Raw genomic sequence first — 23699 nt, 5'->3', positions numbered from 1 at the left:
ATTAGCATTTTTGTAGATACAAAACAGCCTTGTGTTTACAGTAATGTTTATAACTGCATTTTGACCCACACTTTCTATTTGGTTCCCTCCAATTTACTTGTTAACATTTTCATTGAATCATGCACACACAAGGAATGATATTTTGATAACCAACCAAATCCATTATAAAGGCAAGAGAACTTTTTTTAGTTAAACAACATGAATGTAGGAGAATAAATGTTAACATAGGTAAAGGCTGTTGGGGAATGAAGTACTGTGTATATATATATATATATATATATATATATATATATATATATATATATATATATGTATGAGGAGTCATTTATTTGGATAACGTTTGGGTCTTAGATATGTAATGATGGAATTAGAATGTAGAATTCACAATGATATGTTTTGAAGTTAGAGGTTGCTTCATGTAGGAGGCTGGCTCTCTATGTAGTGTGTAAAAACAATGCACATCGTCCATAGACTTCATGGAATCACACGTTGGTTTACAGAGGTAAAAACTAGACCACCTAATGCTCTAATTTTTATGGTAGCTTAGTCAAGCAGTCAGGCCAATCTTGGAGTAGTGCAAGGCATTTGTTGTACTCACAGTATCAATACAAATAGACACACTCAAAGGAGTAACTTGAGACCAATTTACAAAAATGTTTCAGATCTTTATACAACTTTTAAGACCAAGATTACCAAAATCGGGTAAGAACTTTTTAAGTTATGATTTTTAGAAAATTTAGAAAATGTCTTGCTTTTGTGCGTAATTACGCACCAAAGGAATCAATGGGAGTAAACTTAAAAAATGCATATAAAATCAGGCGATACATATACCAGTGCCTCCTTTTGTTTTTAGGTGAAGGTCATCAAGAGGGCCTGTGGACCAGCCAGGGAAGTTCGGTTGGTTCCCGGTTTTAGGGGGAGCAGCTGCTGAAGAATTCATTGGAACCGGTGCAGCAACACTGCAGGAGATCACTTGGAAACGCAATGCACAGGTGAACTACAAGGTGAGTTATTTTGGAGTGTAGAGGTTGCAAGCGGTGGGGAACTCTTGGAGCAGAGTGGGTCCTGCGGTGCAGGGCCCAGGGAGGCTGGGTGCAGAGCAGAAAGGTGAGCCAAGAGCTGTGTGAAAAGGTGCCCTTGGAAGCAGGAGGCAGGCCACTTTGAGAGTAGACTGCAGGTCAGTAGGGCCACTCTGGGGGTGGTTCTTACAAGTCCTGAGGTCCTTTGACTAGGGCTTGCTCCTGGTCCCTTGGGAGTCCGGAGTGGACTTCTCTTCTGCGTATCCAACGTTGGGGGTCCAGTACCCCTGGCTTGGCACATTTGGAGGATTAGTCTTCCAGGTTTATGCAGTGAAATTTTGGTCTGGCTGCTGTTTTTTGGTTCCTTGGTCTGCAGCAGGTAAGTGAACTGGACTTCACTGGCCTTTTGCTTCCTTGTTGCAGGGAGTGATGCCTTCCCTCTGGAGGGATCTTTGGTGATTTTCAAAAGGTTGGAGGATCTCTAAGGTTTTGTAGAGTCCGTCCAATGTCCATGCAGTCCCTGAGCAGCAACTGACAACTCCTTTCTTTGTGCAGCAGGAATGCAGTTCTCGAGCCTTGGGTCTTCTTTGTTGCAGGTCTTCTTGTGTCCTTGTAATCTGATCTACAGGTCTAGGGGTGTCCCCTAAATACTCGTTTAGGGGACTACGTACTAGTGACCAATGGGTCATCTAACGTAGGGTGGCGATGCCCATTATGTGACCACTTCCTGTGAGCAGAGGTCACTTCCCCATCCCTTGTAGGCTATTTTCCTACCATGCAAAATGGAGGAAAATGAAATCAACAGGTCACCTCACATGCAACAAGTTAGGAGCTGTGCAAGCTGGAGGCGGTCACTCCTCCTGTCTTTGTTCATTTTCCTGCCGTTGTTCCTGCCAAAAGTAGGGGTTTGCAATGGGGGCGGCCATCTGCTGCTAGCAGCAGGGCTGTGGGGTTGAGTTTCAAGAGTGGTAAGCCCTTTGAAGTTCATAGGCAGGGCTGTGCACATTCCTGGGAGAGGAGGTGTAACACCTATGCCCAGGAAGGGCTTGGTTTTCTGGACCAAGAAAGCACAGGCTCTTACCCCAGGGTTCTAGAACATTGTCTGATTCTGACAGGCTGGTTGTAACAGGCCAGCAACCATGCAGGGGTAGTTAGCTTTTGCAGGGGGCACCTCTAAGGTGGCCTCTGGGTACATTTTGCAATACATCCAACACTGGTACTAGTTCGGATTTATTGTTCTGAGTTTTTTTTATACCAAACAACCCAGGGATCAGAGTGGCCATCACGCAGCTTTGAAACTCATGTGAAATGTCTGCTCTGTTCACTTACTATGTCCGAGGTTTGGCAAGAACACAGTAGGGGCATATTGCTCATGCACCTATGCCGACACATACAGTATAGTGCATCCTGCCTTAGGGCTGAAAGGCCTGCCAGAGGGGTGACTTACCATACTGCATGCAGTGTGTAGTGGACATGTCTCACATATCAGTTTTGCATTTTAGGATTGCACCAGGACACAGCCTGCAATGACAGTGCTGGGTGTACTTGGATGCATAGTCCCTGGATTAGCAGGGGGCCTGGGCACTAACAACTTTGACACCACATCAAATACCAGCCAAAAAGTATAGGGCTAATCATGTCAAAAGAGGCACTTTCCTACACTTCTAACTATTGCAATTAATGAACAGTTGGAGGACCAGAGTATAGGTGGTCAAAGCAGAGAAGTATTATCTCTCAGACTGCAGGAAGAGTTGTTATGTTCATTCACATCCAGTTATGACAAATATTTTATAACCATGCTGTTTGAAGTTAAAGTTACAATAAAAGGCGCTAAGATATTCTGCAGGGCTTTATAATAATTAATGATGAGGCTTTGACAATGCACCATCGTATCGGTTTATTAGGGGGCCTGCAGAGTAATTTGTATATTTCTTATATACTGTACCTATCTGACCACAGATTTCTCACTTTGTGAATATTCCTCTAGTCTGTCAGACTGGATCAGGAAACTCAAACAAAGTATTCCTGACTGCCAGTAGGTGGCATGGTGCGGCTCCACACCAATGTTATTCTGCTCCAGCAGTGATGAGTGAGGCTTCATACAAGCGCCACCGAGGCATGTTGACGTCCGTTAATTTCTAAGGCTTGTCTGCACCCTCAGATGAAGAGCCCATCAGCAATTTTGCTTGACCAGTGTGCAGAGTTATAGGTTGGAACCTTTTTAGATGAAGAAAGTTTGGGAGAAATAGCATTACCGATTGACTGGGGTGTGAGCCGACAATCCTTGCCAGGGTAAGGCACCAGCAAACCCCAAATTAACCGGTACTCAACCCCCTAATAGCTTGGCACAGAGTGGTCAGGTTTAGCTTAGAGGGAATGTGTAAAGTATTTGTGCAACACTTCAAACAGTATAATAATGCAACACCACAAAAAAGATCCCACACCAAGTTAGAAAATAGAGCAAACTTTAATAAATACATTGAGACTAAAATGACAAAAGTCCGATCAGTAGAACCAGAGATATGAATTTTTGAGTTTAGTGAAAATAGTGCCCAACAGCACAAAGCTCAAACTGAGGATATCTGGTGGCACTGGACTGGGTCAAAGTCACACTTTCAGGCGGAACATGGTGGAGCGCAGGTCGGATAAGGTCATCAAGTTAGACCTGCTAAAGTTTACCTTCTAAAGTTCCTGCCAAGAGTCCCAATGGCATTGAAAAGTGCAGCGAGAAGCAGGGAGAGCGTCATAGGAGGCTATTGGCAAAGTGCAATGGGCCAGCTGTCATCACAGGTGTAGATGGAACTTCGGGCTAGTGGTCCCAGTGAGGGGTGGATGCTGCAGTGCGAAGAGTCGGGCGGAAGGACTTGGTTTGAATGGCTCGTTTGCGCGTGCGAAGAGCCTAAATATTGATTTCAGCACCTTTGAGCCACACCAGACCTGAGCAGCACCACTTGGAGGTCAGGTACTAATTGCAGCTGGGTCCAGGGGCTGGTGCAGAACATTGAGGTGCCTTTTACGTCCCTGAGGCTTAGATCAGGAGGCCAGCAGACTAGCGCTGGGTGGCACTCTGGGGTCCTGATTCAAGATTAAGTTGTAGGTCCACTTCAAGAAGTGTACTGAAAAGTTGGTGTCAGGAGTCCATATTTATACACAGTTGTGCCTTAAAAGTGGGGAGCAGCTTCTAGAGGGAGGCGTTTGAAGTGCACAGATGCCCTGCCTTCCTTGCCCTGACTCAAGACTAACTACAAATGGCATGAATTTGATTGGAGACAAAGTCTATTTAAGTGTAAGTGGGACTGGGCCCATCTCCTCCCACCCATCTTGCCAGTGATTGCACATCCAGTCACACCTAAGCTCCCCACTGTATGTGGATGTCCAGGAGGAATACACAAAGCCCAACTGTCAGCTACACCCATTCAAGTTGCTCAGAGACAGGCTGTAGGCACCTAATAGCTAAGGTGAGAAAATTCCAACTTTCTAAAGGGGGCATTTTCAGAATTGCAATTTAAAATCCGACTTCACTGTAAGTTAGGATTTTAAATTGTGATTCCAGAGACCCCAAACATGAAGGGGGCACCAGTTCCCATTTAGAAATTACACTTAATGTAGTAGGGTAACTCCAATGTTATCCTATGACTGAGGTAGCCCCTGCAGTAGTGAAAAACACGTTTAAGAGTTTTTCACTACCAGGGCTGTAAAACTTAAAAGTGCATGTCCTACCCTTTAAATACATTGCACCTTGCCCTCTGGGATGTCTGGGGTTTACTCTAGGGGTAATTTATATATATTATAAAGGAAAATTTGGGCCTGGCAAAAGGGTTTATTTTGCCAGGTTGGCATGGCAGTTTAAAACTGCACACACACAGGCTCTGCAATGGCAGGCCTGAGACATGTTTAAAGTGCTATTGAAGTGGGTGGCACAATCCGTGCTGCAGGCCCTGTAGAAGCATTTCATTTTCACGCCCTATACACAGGTAGAGTCACTTTTATACATACTTGTAAGTAAATTAAATATGTGGATTGGGTATGAGCCAATGTTACAATGTTTAAAGCAGAGAGCAAAAGCACGTTAGCTCCAGTTAGCAGTGGTAAGGAGCACAGAGTCCTATGGCCAACAAAAACAAATTTAGCAAAAATTAAGGAGTGAAGGCAGAAAGTCTGGGGATGACCTGCAGAGTTCATTACACAAAGGAGGGAGTGTCAGTGAGGAATGCTGTTACAGTAACCACCAGAAAGAGCATTACTGGAGGTATGTAACTCGTTCTGATGGGTACTTCTAACTCAAAGTTGCTCATTATGGGAAAAGACACCAAGCAGTACCTTCCCCGGAGTTAGGTCTATAGAATAGCTCAAACCAAAATGTCCTGCTAGACCAAATGGACAAATTCCCATTCTGATGGACCTGGCTTTCAAGGCAATAGTGCTTTGTGAACATGTGCACTGATGCCCACGTAGTAGACTGACAGATATCCAAGACAGATACTCCACCTGCTAGTGCAGTAATAGCTGCCTTGCCTCAAGTGAAGGAGACCTCAGACCTTTAGGTGGTTGCTTATTAGCTAGCATGTAGCAGATTTCCCAAAAAGCAGGAATGTAGCGGCATAGGACCCAGCTGGCATTGACTGATGCCAAATCAAGGCTAGCCAATGAAATTATGCTCTTGCAAAATTTTCAGTGTGATTAGACTCATGGTCAGGAGGAGTTGTGGTAAAGGCGTTATGGTTGACTGAATCACTAGGCTCTATGACATAGGATGTTGCGTTAAAAGGTCAGGATGGTCCAGTGCTGATATGTAGTGATGAGCTACCTGTCTGTTGACAGTCAGCCGCGAGCATGGCTTTGCCCAAGTACCTAAGAAAGTACCCATTAACACCTCATTTAATTGTAAGAGGTTCATTAGGTGCCTGGCCAGGCTGCAGAACGTCTGTCAGGACATTACTTTTGACCTCAATTGTAGGGAGCTGCAGGTCAAGGGCATCTGCAGTACACCTCATGACCATGAGAAACGAGGCACTCACCTTAATAGCAGGACTGGAGTGGAGACAAGACTAGGATCTAGGGAAGTGACCAGACAATGGCATCCTGTAATTCAGCATATCAATTTTCCTCATCGTATTGTTGGGTGAATTAATCCCCTCATCATAGTCGCTACTGGCTGAATCTTACCGAAAGAGTTGATTAGTTTAAAAGCTCAGCTGTGCTGTAAAGGTAAGGTATTTTAGTCTGAAGGATTGGCTATATACTGTGCTCTAGTGGGATCAGAGCACGGCTTTGGTCAATGTCAAGTCGAAGCGGACTCAGATTCAGACACCACTATACACCTCTTTTGGTGCAGGCAGCTTTGGAGTCAAAGCTATTAATCAGCTCTTCAGGAGTTTTGGAGCGAGACCGCGAGGCATGGCCTTGCGCCCTCTCTGTCCCCGAAGTTTGAAAGTAGCGGGAATGGGATGTTTCCTGTTTTGATTTCTTGTGCTTCTTTTCAGATTTACCCAAGGACTTTGGCTGTGACAAGGACTTGCCACAGAAACGAACTCAACAGCAGAACTTTCCTTTCAACCAGTCATGGTGAAAAGTCTACCAATGCTTGTCAACGTACAGTTCTGCCTTGTGGTCCCTTTTGGCCCTCGGATTAGTCTGTCCACAGTTGTTGCAGGCCCTGGAGTTGTGATCTGACCCCATACATACGTTGTGGAGATCTGTCACAAATATCTGTTTGCAACAGTCTCTACAAGAATTAAAGCATGTTATTTTGGGAGGTGACATATTTCCCTGCACACTGGTAAAAAGAAAAAAAAATGGGAAAAAATTGGGATGAGGAGATTAGAGCGCCAAATCAGCATCTGAAGGCTGAGAAAGAAAGGAGCTGACATCAGTGCACCTGTGTGGCACATGTGCAACCTCAATTATCCCTTCTGTAGTGGAACAACATTGGTGCTGAGTTGCACAGTCCCTCCTAGAGGCAAGCAGGGGAACTGCTTTTGAGTTTCATTTATCTAGTCCCACGTCTGGAGGAATGATCACAAAGTGAGGAATCTGAGGTTAGATATATCCATCAGATGATGCACATTAGAAGATGCATTTTTTTATTAAAAGAGGGTAAATGCATAATAATAATGAAGAGCAAACAAACTCCATGGATGAATTCAACTGTGCTCTCTGATTAGCTAACTGTGATGCAGATTAATATCTGTTCTTAAGATTTCTGTATATTACAGTTAAACTTTCTCTGTATGTTTGCCTTTAATCTTCATTTTTGGTATTCATAACTATATTGTATGACCTTGACATAATAAAATTATTAAATTCAAAATAGTCTCTGGTCTGTCATATGTATACAGCTACATTACAGAATTTGAAGTCCAAAAAGAGATACTTTCTTCTAAAACTGAATATTTTTCGGGGGAAAATGTAATATTACTGCTTTCTACTTTATATTGGTATCCACAGAAGCTTGATTAGTGTGTCGTACAGATCTATTTTGTAGAAGCCAGTCACAGCTCTTCAACCTGACATACTATTCACTGGTTTCATTCGTGTATAATGCATTCCTTCGAGTACATTATGTGGCTGTATTTCTGATACATTTCACAAATAGAGCAACCATATTAAGGTCAAATGCTATTGACTTTCTCAAGACCAAAAGGAGCAACATTCATGTCATAATCATAATTAATGGATGAAATATGCATTTAGCTAGTGATGGATGAAAAATTGCCTGCAACACCCTCTTGGCCTGTTAAATGTTGTTGCCATCAATTGGATATAAAATAATCGACAGAAGCATCCAGCCAGCACACATTGCTTCAATTGGTTACACCCTACTTCTCACTCAATGCTCTATAAAAAATAAACTCAATGCTTCAACATAAATTACACCTAGGAAACACACTGATATAATTCAGCCACACTTTTAATTGTGCGTTTTTCATCAAATGAAAAATGCCCTTCAGTGAAGAACCTGAGTGGGGAGAAACAGCAAACATGATATGGAGCGGTTTGTACACGATATAAAGTACTTCTGAAAATTAATAAACCCTTCACTAAGCACAAGAGATACTTAAAGAGGTAGTATCTCTACACTACTGTTTCTCATTCTCTTCTTCAGTTTTTTCTGTGTGCTAGATTCTTCCAGATATTTTTTGGGGTGGGTCTCACATGGGTTGATGAAGCTATGCTACTATTTGCTGTGCTTGAATTTTGCTGCTGGCAGTGGGCTTTAATGACCCCCTGCAGCATGTCCAAAGCCCCTAGAAGAGTCTTGTTGAGAACAGCATTACCCTCCATCAAGCTTGTATTTGGCTGCAGCACATTTACAGCTAAAGTCTCAATATTTGCTGCACTAGACTGTTGAGCACATGCCACCCGGCTGATTGCCGAGGTCTGATTCTGTATTGATTTTTACTAGTGTCCTTGTTTGATGACGTTGGTGTACATTCATCTGCCTAACAGTGCATTTAAGGGATTCATTTTGTTTATGCTGAAGGTCCACAAACGCCTCCAACTTCTCGACCAGTGGAAGAATGAAGTCACTCTCAGAGTATCCATTTTGCAAAGACGTGTCTCTAGTTAGATCTTGTGGTGTTAACAAAGTTGCTGGTTTGTACGGGTGTACTTTGGACTTAATTCCATATTGAAAAGATCTTCCTGTAATGCCTGTCTCTTTCCTTTTCTCTGCTTCTCCAAAATGCCGAGGTTCTGCGGCAATAGCCTCTATTTCTGTATGTTCTGCTACATGGTATTGAGATTCTTTAGCAGACTTGTTGCCTACATGTTCTTGCACATTGTTATGGCATCCCATAAATCCAGAATCACTTTTATTTATTTCATCTGTATGATGCTGTTGTTCGCAAGATGGACTGTCGGACACATCCTCTTCGATTTGTTTCCTGGGCCACCTTCTCTTCTTTCATGTACAAAGAAGTTGTCCCTGCAAACGTATTCAAACAACTTGTGAGCAACAAAGCACAATCACACTAAAAAAAAATCAGTCTTTTTTATTCTCATCAACTTCAATATCCACAACTATTACAGCAAAGAACAGGCATAAGGCAAGGTGAAATGTACAAGCATTACTAAACTTCTTTGATTTACTCGGAATTTAAAGACACGGGGCTTTCCAAATTTTGATGACACTTGTTCTACTTTTTGAGGGCAAAACAACATATTTCAAATTTTGTGTAAAAAAGTCAATGCTCTCGGGGGAAAAGGGCAGGGTTCTGAACCACGAATAAGAGTTTTAGCCAAATCACCATGCAAACCGCAATACAATTTTTTTAATTGACTTCATTTGTTAACTGCTTAGGAGTAAACATCCAAATAAATGGGATGCTAATTCCTACTTAGAAACAGAAAGAAATACTAGCGACACTGACAACGATGCGGAGACCTGATATGACTAATAAAACTGTGATCTTGGATATTAAATAAGCCTTAAAACAAAACTAAATAAACAAAACGAAAGAAAAAGAAAGAAAAAAACTGACGTATACCTCAATAACTGGGTTTTCGGAAAGCTTAGCTCTTAAAAAGACTATCGAAACTCAAAGTGTCCGTAGTGCACAATCATAAGTAAAATGAAAAACCTAATTTAAAGGAACTGCACATGCCAACCTTAACTCAGAATGAAATAATCATTTAAATAATAGATGAGGCCTAAACATTGTTTAGCAAGGAACCTACAAAAGCTGGACTATACCTAAAATGACCAAGCACAAGCCTATTATTCAGGTTGGAGGGGATCGCGACATTTTTAAATCGGAGAAGTATTTGTAAGGAAGATCCATTTCCCAAATATTATCTACAATATTGCTGCCTTTTGCGTAATTTGTGGGATTCCTGATAAGAAGGTGCTCTAACGATTTGCTTAAATGCTGTGAAAGAGGCATATGGCACTTGTATGAACTGGTGGTGGCATACAGTGCATTCTATTAGATAAAGAGGCTAGTGCCACACTCGCAGGCTGCCCTTCTAGATTTTCATTGAAGAAAAATGGCTAATTGTGGCCACTGAGATAATAGCTTAAATGTCTGGCTCCAGACGTGACCAGTGTACGCATACAAAGAAGCTGACTGAGAAGGGGACATAACCGATTCACTAGTTCTGTGCTGGTGTGCACAACCTTAGGATTCTCCACAAACCTTTGTAGCACGGCTAACTCTAATACAACCCCATTCCCCTAGACTAATCAGGCTTCTTTTTTCTACTTTAGGAGGCAGTCACTGTTCAGGATTTGTTCATCCCTGGAAACCCATTATGGTCAGCCATTTTCCATTAAATCAGGCAGCTTCTGTTAGTCTATAAGCAAAGGCTGAAGAAATAGCCATACCCAGGGCTCCAAGAAAACCAGAAGGCTTCCGACAGCTTTATCCCTGCAGAGGTGTTAAGTTAGTAGCTACCTCTGTATCGCTCTTCATGGGCAACAATGAACCCTTTACAACAGTCCAATGATGGTCCCCAAACCTAAATCACTATACTTGGCCACGTTTTAGACTCCCTGAGGGCAAAACTACTGTAAGCAGAAAATTCCTAATCTTTGGATCGCGCTGTGTGTAGCGGTGGGCATCACTTATTTCTGAACATCATAATTGAAGAAGGCGAAAGAAGCTGGTCTATCACTATTCAAACAAGTTTATCCATTCTGTATGCCCCTGCTGCGACTGTGACATTTATCAGGGAAAGCTATGTACCAGATTATAAGGACATGCCAATAGTATGTCCTAAGTGTCTTGAGAGGAGGTGAGCGCCTTGCATCAACCACTCTCAATAATGTACAGGTGTTGTGAAAAACCAATCTAAAATCAGTATTTTGCAGAAATCTATTCCTAGACATGCTCTAAAATGTTAACAAGAAATTCTATCATATCTGTTTCCTTAGCTCCAAACAAAAGTGGTTATGGTAAGCGTACTCTCGGATCGATTGTTACGTCCTTTAGTTGGACCTCACTGGGGCTGCTCAAACTAAGCTTTAAAAGATCACAAAATATGCAGAAAATGGCAGAACCTAAGAAGTTTGATCATATCTCTGAGTCAAGTAACACTCGTTTGTTCCTTGTACATCTGGGTCAGTTTTAAAGTTCCCTACATGATTCATTAGGTGTTCTATATGCTTAACCATTTCTATATTTATGAACAATTTTGTTTGTACAGTACATCCAGACCGTTACCTTATGGTGCTTCAGATCCCATGCATAAATTGAACGTGCCCTGGAAGTTGCTCTCTCAGGTCCAAAACTTTGCAATTTCTTTCCTATTTGACCACGTGAATCCACAGCCATCTCACTTTCATAAAAGTGCTTTAAACCTTATTCTGTTGCTAAACATGATCTCAGCTAATTAGTTTCACTGATCTCTTTTCTATTCAGCAACAAGACGCCCTTAAGGAAGAACGTATCGCCTTACAAAGATGAATGAATAAAAGTGTGTTCTCGTGCCTTCTACCAGAAGAAGCAGATTTCACAGTTCACAGAACGTCAAATGACTGCCGGTAGCTTGAAGACTAGATGGGAGTAGCTGCAGACTTTTGAGATGATCACCGAAAAAAAAGTCACCAAGGCAGTATGTCCGAAGTTTGGGAATAGTCAGGACATTCATTGCACCAGCACCAAGAAGTGTGGTGGAAAGGATAGTGAGTGAAGTTAGAGATCGTGTACCTAACGAAGTTCAGAGTGCTTTGTGGCACAAGGAGAAAGCCATAAAACACTTCTTTTCTGGAATGGAAGCTGGTGCAAGGATCTGTAATGCACCAAGAGTGCTTACGCCAAGGTTAAAGCGTGCTGCCATATTAATGAGTTACAGATATACTATTAAGGTAGCAGACTAATGTACAGAGAATTATAGTACTATGCAGAAAAGAGTATTAACATTTCAAATACTGTTTTGCGAAATTAGGCTGGAAGAAAAGGGCTGATTTTATGATCTCAGAAGATTGGAAATGAATGATGAACATTTATCAATATGATCCTTAATCAAGAGTAGGATGTTGAGGATGATGCCTACCTTGCGTGCTGGTGGCATAGGGAGTGGGCTGAGCTTTTCTAGCCACCAATAAGAGGCCCAAGAAGAAAAGCTACCAAAAATGAGTACCTTGGTTTTACCACTGTTGAGTCTCAAGGAACTGTAGTGCACCCAAAATGAAACTTTGTGCAAGAAGGTCTTGAATTACTCTTGCAGATCATACTTGCCTTTGTCTAGTCGGACCATCGATTGAGTGTTACCCATGTAAGCATAAATGTTAAGGCTAAGGGAGTTGACTAAAAAGAAATAGCAGCAACGTAAATATGTAGAGTGGGGCTTGGAATAAATCAAACCAAAATGTAAACAAACAAACAAAACGTGACTAATTGGGAGGTTGAGGTGTATAAAATCATAATGTTATGAGGGCTGGAGGGCTTTTGAAACAAACGTTACGATTGTAATGTATTATATTGCATTTCCATTTATATAATACATAGTACCCTTCAAGAGAAATTAAAGTACTTCACAAAACGCATCATGCTACTCTGAAACCCAAGGTTATAGGCTAAACTAATGGTAATTGTTGACTATTGAGATTAATCTTGTGCTATCATGGACACCATTCCATGCATATGCTCCAATGTTTTTGTGGCAGATTTAATTGGTAGGGTTAGATTGGATAATTAGTAGAGGGGCTGTGTAAATTCATGTAAATGACTGGTGGGACTAACAAACAGACTAGAGGAGACTAGAGGAGATTAGGGGTTGTTAGATTGCAGGGGTATAGATTCAAAGGAGAGATTGTGATCTACGAAATGAGATGTGGCAAGATAAAATCAAAGCGATAAAGGAATATGCATGTGACTTAAAGAGACTGTTCTCCAAGAGAGGATACATGCAGAGATGGACAGTAAGAAGAGGGTCATTCGAAAGACGACAAAGAGAGGTAAAATTCAGACGTTTGAAGTCAGAGTCAATTTGTTATGTACATTTTATGATTTGAGAAGAATACAAAGGGTGCTACAATCTTAGGCTGCAAAACTGAAGCAAGAAACAACATTATCAATATTATTTACATGTCAGAGATTGCTATATTAAGGACGATTGATCGGCACAAGTAACTGGTGAATGGTCTGCCTGCTGCAAGGCTACCTAATAAAAACAGAATAACATGTCAGAAAGCGTGAGGTCTACTGAACCCTCTCATGTAACGTTCCACTATTATGGAACCTGGCACAAACATCCTGTGTGTGTGTCAAATGTGTATACAGTGAGCGTATGACACAAGTGTAATAGTAGGACTCTGTGCATGCAAGACTTGAGCACTGAAGCAAGTGGGACCCATTTTGAATGCCCCTGGTTTCGCATGGCACAAGATGGAAGGTAAGGGCAGTTTCCCAGAAAGTTAAAGTGTATTGCCTAATTTCTTGTGGCTACAGGTTGGAAATGCAGACACTGAATTGAGGAGGATGGAGCCAGGTATACCTTCAGAAACACAATTCTGACTTTGGTAGCAAGAGCTGCTCGTAAGTTCTTCATGTTATAGACTACAGGGCAATCCAATGTACCCCCACAGAACTGGGTAACGCAATCAGAAAGCAAATGTTCATTGAGGAATTATGTGCAATCTACTGTACAGCAAATTAATCTTCACAATCAGTGCTGCAATAAACACTAAAAATAGGTTCAACAAATAAATCAATCAACAAGAAGCTTGTTGCTTTTATGCAAAATAAAATATTTTATATGGCCACACTATTCAATGAATTTATAAAGCAATATCCAAAAATAAATTTTACAGAAGACGCACTGGTGTCCCCTAAGATCATCCCAATACACTTTCACAGGAGAATAGACAGACAACCTCCTCCTGACTGGAACATACAACTTTCACAGTCCTTTATATTATCTTTTCATAAATCCAAATGTTTGGAGGTGGACTGACATATTACGCAATAAAGTCTGTCATGTAGGAAATAAAGTCAACGTTTCGGTCTCAAAAAGAAATCCACAAGACCATCATGATGACTCAGTGTCGAGATGGAATCGAACCGGAAAATACTAATAAAATAAAATCTGTAACTATAAACACATCAAAAATACAAGGTTAAAAGCAACAAACACCCACTCACAGAACACCAGTGAATCAACCAAAACCCCAAACCAAATTTAACTCATGGTGTAGAGCATAGACAAAAACCACCAAAATGCAAAAGAATAAATCAACCTCCAAATGTGCTCTACTCATCTAAAATACAAGGCATGGAATCAGATACAGATACTGCTAAGAACGAGGAATCAAGACATTATCATATAAAGGTCATGAGTACCTGCACAAAATAAAGTCACAAAATTAATTAAGTGCCGGTATAAATTTGGCACAAGTGCTGTAACACAACAAAAACAAAGACAACCAACTTATCAAGACATCCCTTACAACAATGACTGTAATCTCTCAAACAGCCAAAACATTACCACCATAGGAAGAAGGTGCAGGGGTAAACTCCAAAGTTGAAGGAAGCAATCTGAATGGGAAAATATATACATAATTTCAACATATACTTAATACCCCATTACTAGCAAAATATCCTATGAAACAAAAGCATCATCATATTTACTTACTCAATCAATGCCTGACTAAATCAGCGTCTTTGCACCGTTGTTCGCCTGACCAAAATAGGCAATATTACGGAATCAAAGCCTGCAGTACCATGTGAACTCTACAGCGTTCAAGGAGAACATAGTCATCACTTTCTAATTTAAATAGACCGAGGGACTTAGTAAGCTTGTGTAATATCATGTGAGGGACACTAGAAAATGTGGCGGCCATCCTAAAATGCCCAATCAATGCCGCTACCTAGAGGGGAGAGCATTAATGAAACACATTAATGCCCCAACATTCACCCAAAGGAAAAGAAAAAGAAAGAAATCTAACCACACTCAAAACAATAACTATAAAATATTTTATTTTATGGTAGGGGCAAAAAGCCCTGTTTATAATTAAAATACAATCACAAGACTTTTAGCAGGAGTCATCCAGCAAGAGGAATCCGAGGAATGTGACCTTCCCTTCGCCAGTAGCTTCAATCGATTCATGGGGGCGTCTGTAAATAGCACTGTGAGCTCTCTTAGAAGCTTAGGAGCCTTTCCAGGTCACCATAGAACATTTTTCCAAACATGTGGTACAACAGAAGAGTCTTCCTGTGAGAAGACCGAGGCAGAGCCGAAAGTTCAAAGTTTCTAATGAAAAAGTCAGCATGGGAAAAGAATGAGCTATTAAAAGAGAGACAACAATGGAATTTTAATGAGAAACATCACCACAAGCCTAAAGTACTTAAGCTCACAAGGTAAAGACAGTCAGAGGAATTTCTAGTATGACCCTCTTCTTGGAATGATCCAATGGATGAACTATGTCATTTATTTCTAAGACGAAGCGCTCAATCATGTTGTGAGTTTCCCACAGGAGGTGGGGAAAAGGAGGCATGAAGAAGGCAACCCTGGAGGCTCAACACGGGCCTCTTCTGGGGTAGGCAAGGAATTCTAGTGAGAGGTTTAATCGCAGCTAAAATGGAGAAGGACAAGCTTGGCTTCAAAGGAAGAACAAGAGGCACTCAGATGATCCAGAGAGAAAGCAGACAACTTCATCCCTGAATTGACTAAACACCCATGGACCTTGCACTGAGTGCCTTCTGACAAGGTGGGCGGAAACCAGACTAAATGGTTCTGATCCCTCTTAGGTTGAGAGCTCAGAAATAAACTCAGAGTGAAATGCTCCCGGCCAGATATAGAGAACAAAGTGGTGGTCATCTAAGAGGTGGATACAAAGTTTCTAACTTGTACGTCAAAGTTTACAGCAGAGCCTAAGAAATAAATACAAAAAGCATGATGTGGACATTTAGATTGTTTGGGTATTGGTTTACAAACATTTTCGACTTGGCATAAGAAGCTAGAGTGACAATGAGTGTGCCCGGAAAACTGTATGCTTTCTGGGAAAAGAGTAAAGGGAGTCTTATTAAAGATATGAGTTGGGAGAACCACGTGGTGAATGAAGCCGGAACTCTCACGCAAGAGCAATCGTATGGAGACCCTTTCATTGGAAGAAGTAATTAAACTATATTGCAGAAGGTGCAATATAGGAAGCAATAACAAGACCGCAGCTTCTTCGGGTCTAGAGGTTGGAGAGGTTGTCAAAAGTTCCACAATAATATTGACTCAGGTGTAGAAAATGTATGTGGAAAAGGTACGCCTATGAGGCAGAATACCAGCTTTGGTGGAGGAGTGGCACAAAAATTCCTAGAATGCATAGGTGTTACAAACAATGGACTGTTTTCCTCTAAAATATGTTATGGAAGCCTAGCAAAAAGCAGAGCCACACCCAATTTTTTCAAGAGAAACAGCACCTCTGTACGATGGAGAAGTCCAGAAAGTAGGAAACTAAGGAGACATTTTTCCAGCAAAATTTGTTTTTAGTAGCAAAAAAGGAACCATTGCAAATGTGTCCCGTAATAAATCTAAAGGAGTAGAATTAGTGTCTAATATATTGTTATCTCAAAATCAAGGGGATTTCTCTTTGCCAAATATTTTGAGACAAGGAGATTGGATGGTATTTGTATTTTCTTCTGCACCAGGGTGCACCATAGAACATGAAGACAGTGGTGGTGTTTCTATATTCCAGGGGTGCTAGGACGATAATTTATCTGGACAATATGCTTTTAATGACTAAAGGCAGAGCAATAGTCCAAGAAAATGTTTTGCTTGCGGTTTCACTTTTGTAAGATCTTGAGTTTGGAACAAACTGGATAAAATTAGTATTAAGAGCAACCCAGTACGTGGTGAACTCAGTACAGGCAGGTTTAAAGTTATTCATGAAAAAGAAAATAACAATAAAATAAAAATCAGGATAGTGCTGGTTCATTCTCAAACACTGTTGATATGTATAGCCAGTGAAGTAGGTAGATTATCAGCTTTAATTCAAGCAACATTTCCTGGTTTGCTTCATTTATGGGCCTTACAGTAAATGGAAATTCTACATATGAAAAAGGGTGTATGTTATGCAGATTTAATCCCTTGGTCAGAAGAATCCAAGGTGGAATTGTTATGGTGGGTAAATCACATGAGAGCTTGCAATGGTCATACTACCTTCAGTGTGAAACCATACATGGTTGTGGAGTCAGATACCAGATGTTTAGGCCCACACCGTGATGACATATCGAGAGGGGGCTTTTTAATCAGAACTCCACATGAACGGTCTGAAGTTGTTGGCAGGATCTTTTGTAGTAAAGAGAGAATGTACAATGTTACACTGATGAGGATGGACAACGTAGCACCTTTGTGATATGTCAGTCACCTCTAAGATTTTAACCAAGTTCACATACAGAGTTTTGGCATTTTTGCCATAGTTGCCCAATTTAATTGATTGCAGTAACTGGAAGAACTGGAGCAGCATCAGACGAATCTCTGCATCTTGGCTAATTTCCAAATAGATCGCTACTTCAGCAGGAGACCTAATTCAGGGACAGTGATGACAGATGCATTTCTCAAGACCAGACATCCCCAGGTGAATTATGCATCTCCATCCTTTTGGATAATTCAAAGGATGGTAGTGTATATCAGGAGATCGGTTGCAGATCTGATCATGATCACACCATGGTGACTGACAAGTGCTGGATCAAGCCCCAGTGCTTTAAGCATGACAACCCTGAACTAACAAATCCCTGGGGGGTCACTTATCGCATACTAGTGAAGGGTCTTCTCAGGCTGATGGCATGGACAATTTCAGGAAAAGATAGGGCATTAGTAGGCTTTCAGAGTGGGCTGGGCAGTTCACTAAGATATCCTAGGCCCCAGGAAAGAAAAGGCAGAGAAAAGCACCAAAGTGAGGCACTTTCTAATGAGCCGCCTGTAACATCTTTTGTCAGACACATCCTGGCTAGGACTAGGTGTCAATGGGGGGGCGGGGCCTAAATACTCTTCAAAGTGCACTTCCCCAATTTCTGATAAAGAATCACATTGTGGAAAGTACTACATATTAGGAAGACCAGACTTCCTGTAGCATGTTGGCGATTATGTATTTTATTACATTTGTAAAAGGAATAGCTAAATGTAACTGCAATATATAAATACTAAATTTATACAGGCCTGTCATATTTATATAATAATAATGAAAAAATATATTTTCATGCTAGGGGGAACATTTTTTTTTACACCAGGTCTGGAGCAGTAAAAGTTAGATCACCACTGGTATAAATTCAAGAAAGCTATAAAATTCCAAATGTCTCCTTGGTCACGCTATGAACCGCTGTTTGAGGTGAAGAAAGCTTCTGAAATGTTTGAATGAGGAACTATTTTTAAAGAGTTATCAGGGACATTGGCCATGATTTAAAAAAAAAAAATTAGGGACATTGTTCACAAATTTTTAATGAGATTTTATTACTTTTAACAAAAGAGGCTTACAGAAAGCATACAAATTGCAGTCCCACAATGGCAACACCCAGGAGCTGTTCACAATAATCCCAGTATCCCGTTGCTCTCTTCTTTCGAACTTCAGATGTGCCCCCAAAACAAAAAAAAGGAGGGAATGGGACATCCTAGTCTGGTGCTTTGTCGGATCAGAAATCTAGGGAAGGTTCCCCATTCACTCGCACCTGGGCTTGCGGTCTACCATATAAAATTTGAACACATGGTTTAAGAAGTGCTCTAAGGCCTAGTTTTTGTAACACCTCCTGTAAGAAGGCCCAGTCCAGAGAATAAAATGCTTTCTCAAAAGTCAAGGACCATAAGTGATGTAACAGACTGTAGTGACCAAAAGTGGGCCATAGCCAAGTGGACTCTTCCGATTCAGTGTCTTGTGCCACGCTGGGGAATGAAGCAGCATTGATTCGGCTGGACCAGGCGACTCAAGATGCGAATGACAGATCTCATTGAGACTTTAGCGAACAGTTTAACCTCCTTATTTATAAGGGAGATAGGCACAGTGGTCAAGTGGCTTGTCGGGTTTTGGGAACAACACTATGGTGGCCAGATCTATTTATGGTGAAAAATGACCTCAGTTGGTGGTCTAAAGGTCCAGGTCCAGAATAGGAGGTAGAATGGTTTGGTGCAGTTTGCAATAATATTCCATTGGATAAGCCATCCGGCCCGAAAATCTTGCCTGGATTGAGATCCAAAAGGGCCTCGTTCACCTCCTCTACGGTCAGTGGCTGATCTAGGTCCTCCCATTCCAAGGGAGGCAGTCTGGGCAATTGAATGTCAATAAGTAATAGGCCTCCGGCGCTGGGAGGTGTGCGTTTGGCATAAAGTGAGCCATAGAAGTGAGCAAAGACAGAGGCAATCTCAAAGGCAGTAACAGCTTGCACCAGATTCAGTCTATTTGTCTTAGACACTATTCTGGTTTCTAGTTTCCTAGTGATAAGTGTGAGAAAGTAGCCTCTTTTGGCCTGTTTGTGAGTGTGTGTCAGTATGTTTTTACTGTGTCACTGGGATCCTGCCAAGCCAGGACCCCAGTGCGCATAGATAAAAACCTATATGTCAGTGTGTTTTTCCTGTCTCACTGGGATCCTGCTAGCCAGGACCCCAGTGCTCATAGTTTGTGGCCTAATGTATGTGCTGTCAGTAGAGCTTGACTGTGTCACTGAGGCTCAGCTAACCAGAACCTTAGTGCTTATGCTCTCTCTGCTTTTAAATTTGTCACTGTAGGTTAGTGACTTCATTTACCAATTTCAATTGGCATACTGGAGCCCCCTTATAAGTCCCTAGTATATGGTACCTAGGTACCCAGGGCATTGGGGTTCCAGGAGATCCATATGGGCTGCGGCATTTCTTTTGCCACCCATAAGGAGCTCAGACAAACCCTTCTACAGGCCTGCCATTGCAGCCTGCGTGAAATAGTACACACACTATTTCACAGCCATTTTCACTGCACTTAAGTAACTTATAAGTCACCTATATGTCTAACCTTCACTTGCTGAAGGCTAGGTGCAAAGTTACTAAGTGTGAGGGCACCCTTGCACTAGCAAAGGTGCCCCCACATAGTTCAGGGCCATTTCCCCAGACTTTTTGAGTGCGGGGACACCATTACACGTGTGCACTACATATAGGTCAATACCTATAAGTAGCTTCATAATGGTAACTCCAAACAGAAAGCGGGTTTCACTGGCTTTCAATGTAAGTGGGAACATTGTTTCCCCCACAGGTTCCTATTGTGGTGACTGAAATACTGTATGTGCCCTTCCCCGCGGCAAAGATGGCACTCGCAAATTGCTGGAGGTTGACAGCCCTCTCAGACTGGATGGTGGTAAACACCACTTTTGTAATCACCCACAAGGTTATTTGGTTGCAGTTCCCTCCACCTTCCTCAGTCCATGTCCTACACAGCTGCTTTCTTTACATGGTGCTCATCCACGGTTTGTCTCAGTTAGAAATTGGGTCTCTAGTTGGCAGTCAGTTTGCACTCTGTCCAAGCTGTTAAACATTCTGTGAGGCACAGAAAATATGACCTGCTTCAGAGAGTTTGTGGCAGCAGGCTGCAGACCAGGCATCTGGCAGGGAAGCTGGATCCCAGTTGATTTATTGGGAGGTTGGCCTCCTATATAGGGAGCCTAAGTTTGCTGAGCCTGGGACAGCCCATATGCTGGTGGTACCCCAGTGCTTCAGAGCCTTCTTACTGGGGTTGGCTCATGATGTGCCTTTAGCTGGTCATTTGGGGAAGGCGACACGTTTGAAAGGCTTGTCACCCACTTTTACCGGCCCCAAATGCGCAGGCACTCTGATGTGCACTGTAGGTCTTGTCGGACTTGTCAGGCAAGTGGCCAAAGTGAGGGGAAATGTAAGGTTGCCCTCCAACCTTTTTCCTGTAGTAAGCACCCCCCTTCGAAAGGGTTTGCATTGACATTGTGGGGCCTCTAGATCTCAAGACAGCCATGGGCAACAGGTTTATCCTGGTCTTGGTGGATCATGCCACTTTGTACCCAGAAGCTTATCCCTCTTAGATCAATCACAGCCCCTTTGGTGGGCCGGGCATTGATGGGGGTTTTACCCATATGGGGTTATCAAAGGAGGTGGTACCTGACAGGGGTACCAACTTCATATCCACATATATGAAGTCTCTGTGGAAGGAGTGGAAGGAGTGTGGGGGTGACCTACAAGTTCACTGCTCCCCACCACCCCAAGGGTATGGTCTGGTTGAGAAATTCTACCACACCTGAAATGGCATGATTATGGGCCTGTCAGAGCCCTTGAGGCACAAGTGAATTGTGCTCTCACCATTCCTCCTTGTTGCTTACATGGAGGTGCCAGAAAACAGACTTGGTTTTAGCCTCTTTGAATTGTTGTATGGACACCCTGTGAGAGGACCTCTGAGTCTGGTTAGGGTTGGAGAAGGCCTCCAGTAAGCTCTCCTCCTCCCAGGATGTATTTAGCGATATGCTGGCTTTTAAGAACTAGACAGCCCGGTTCAGGAAGCTCACTCAGGAGAATCTGAAAGCAATCCAGGAAGATATGAAACGTTGGTATGACCAGAATGTCACTCTGGTTGAATTTCAGCCTGGCCAGAAAGTGCGGGCTCTCCAGGACAAGTGGACTGGGCCTTTTGAGGTGGTGGAGCACAAGAGTGATGTTATCTATCCAGTGAACTTGCGGACTTCTAGGAACCCTTTGGGGGTTCTGCATGTGCACCACATCAAGCCTCACTTTGAGAGGTCTGAAGTGACAATGCTCCTAGCGACAGATGATGGGGTGGAGGAAGAGAGTGAGTCTCTTCCTGACCTCCTGTCTGCTAAGGAGGAAGATGGGTCTGTGAAGGATGTGAACCTCTCCCCCTCACTGACCACAGAGGGACTGTCGCCAGGTATTGGGACAGTTTGCCTCACTGTTTTCTTTGAACCCAGAGGTCACTCATTTGTGTACACATAATGTGGACAATGGTCACCTATCCAGTGAACTTGAGGACTTCTAGGAACCCTTTGGGGGTCCTGCATGTGAACCTCCTCAAGCCTCACTTTGAGAGGTCTGAAGTGACAATGCTCCTAGCGACAGATGATGAGGTGGAGGAAGAGAGTGAGTCTCTTCCTGACCTCCTGTCTGCTAAGGAGAAAGATGGGTCTGTGAAGGATGTGAACCTCTCCCCCTCACTGCCCACAGAGGGACTGTCGCCAGGTATTGGGACAGTTTGCCTCACTGTTTTCTTTGAACCCAGAGGTCACTCATTTGTGTACACATAATGTGGACAATGGATACAGTCCACCTGTAAAACACAAGATTTACAGGGTGACTGACAAAGTCAGAACTAGCATTAAGGATGAGTCATCCAAAATCTTAACCCTTGGGGTAATGGAGTTCTCCAGTAACCCTTGGGCCAGTCCAGTGGTCTTTGTTCCAAAGGCTGCTGCTCCCAGTGCCACTCCAGAACTCAGGTTCTGTGTGGACTACCGTGGACTCAATGCTGTTACGAAGACTGCCGCGCACCGCATCCCCTGAGCTGATGAGCTCATTGATCGGTTGGAAGCTGCAAAATATCTCAGCATGTTTGATCTAACGTCTGGATATTGGCAGATTGCTCTAACTGAGGAATGGGCACTACCAGTTCAGGGTGATGCCCTTTGGGATAAGAAATGCCCCTGCCACTTTTCAGAGGTTGGCTAACCAGGTTTTGGCTGGGTTGGAGGACTTCAGTTTTGGATGACATTGCTGTGTTCCACTCCAGCTTGGAGGAACACTTGCAGCACCTCTGCAAAGTGTTGGAGACTCTGCAGAAGGCAGGCCTCACTATTGAGATGAGTAAATGTCAAATAGAGCAGAGCTCTGTAGTGTACCTGGAAATGTCCCAGTGGGAAGTGGCCAGGTGGCACCCCTGCAACCAAAGATTGACACCATTCGGGCTTAGATGCCTCCCAAGACCCGGACAGAGATTAGAGCCTTTTTTTAGTTCTCACAGGATACTATATGAGGTTTGTCAAGGGGTATGGCACTACTGTTGCTCCCTTGACTGAATTAGCCTCCAAAAAGCAACCCAAAAAGGTGATCTGGACTGGGCTTGCCAGACAGCTTTTGGCACCCTAAAGGCAGCCATGTGCATGGCACTCGTGCTGATGGTGCCTGACTTCTCCAAGAAGTTGGGTCTCTGGTTGGCAGTCAGTTTGCACTCTGTCCAAGCAGGGACCCTCACTCTAGTCAGGGCAAGTGAGATACTCACTTAAGATAACTCTTGCTTACCCCCTTGGTAGCCTGGCACAAGCAGTCAGGTTTATCACAAAGGCAATGTGTAAGCTATTTGTACCAACACACAGAGTAATACAGGGAAAACACTACAAAATGGACACCACCCCAGTTTTTTAAACAAAATAGCCAACATTTATCTAAAACAAACAAGACCAAAATGACAAAAATCCAAGATACAAAAGTATAGTTCTGAATTTTTAAAATAATAGAATCTTACTCGATAGAAAACAATGGAAATACTGTTGTTACACAAAGTACCTGGTTTGCGTAAAAAAATAAAACCACATGGGTGAGCGTGCGTCAGAAAAGTCAGCAATGTGTTGATTCCTTACTCGCAAGTGAGGCCGTGAGTCATTTTCTTCTCTGGTCAGGTAGGCGATGAGTCTTTTTCTCTCTCGCAAGAAAGTGATACGTCGATTTCCAGACAGGGCACTTCAATGTGCACAGGATCACGTTGATTTTGACACCCAGCGGTGATGCGTGCAAAATCCAGCTGCACGGTGATGGAAAACT

At 42.6% G+C, this 23699-nt stretch overlaps 1 protein-coding gene across 6 annotated transcripts in view; it reads right to left on the bottom strand.

Moving 5' to 3' along the window:
- LOC138246161 (zinc finger protein 354C-like) overlaps positions 1-23699 on the bottom strand; it is a 301773-nt gene that overhangs the window by 65377 nt on the left and 212697 nt on the right. The window contains exon 8 of one of the 6 annotated variants that reach the window (XM_069200469.1): positions 7912-8946. The exons of the other annotated variants lie outside the window; for them this stretch is intronic. Within the exon in view, the coding sequence (XP_069056570.1) occupies positions 8843-8946 (104 nt within the window). The 3' untranslated portion in view covers positions 7912-8842. Of the gene's footprint in view, positions 1-7911; positions 8947-23699 lie in introns of those variants that run through there. 6 annotated transcript variants of the gene reach the window in all.

This window comes from Pleurodeles waltl, chromosome 7 (genome assembly GCF_031143425.1).
Source record: "Pleurodeles waltl isolate 20211129_DDA chromosome 7, aPleWal1.hap1.20221129, whole genome shotgun sequence".
Lineage (NCBI taxonomy): Eukaryota > Metazoa > Chordata > Amphibia > Caudata > Salamandridae > Pleurodeles > Pleurodeles waltl.
This window is presented reverse-complemented; position numbering and strand designations above follow the sequence as displayed.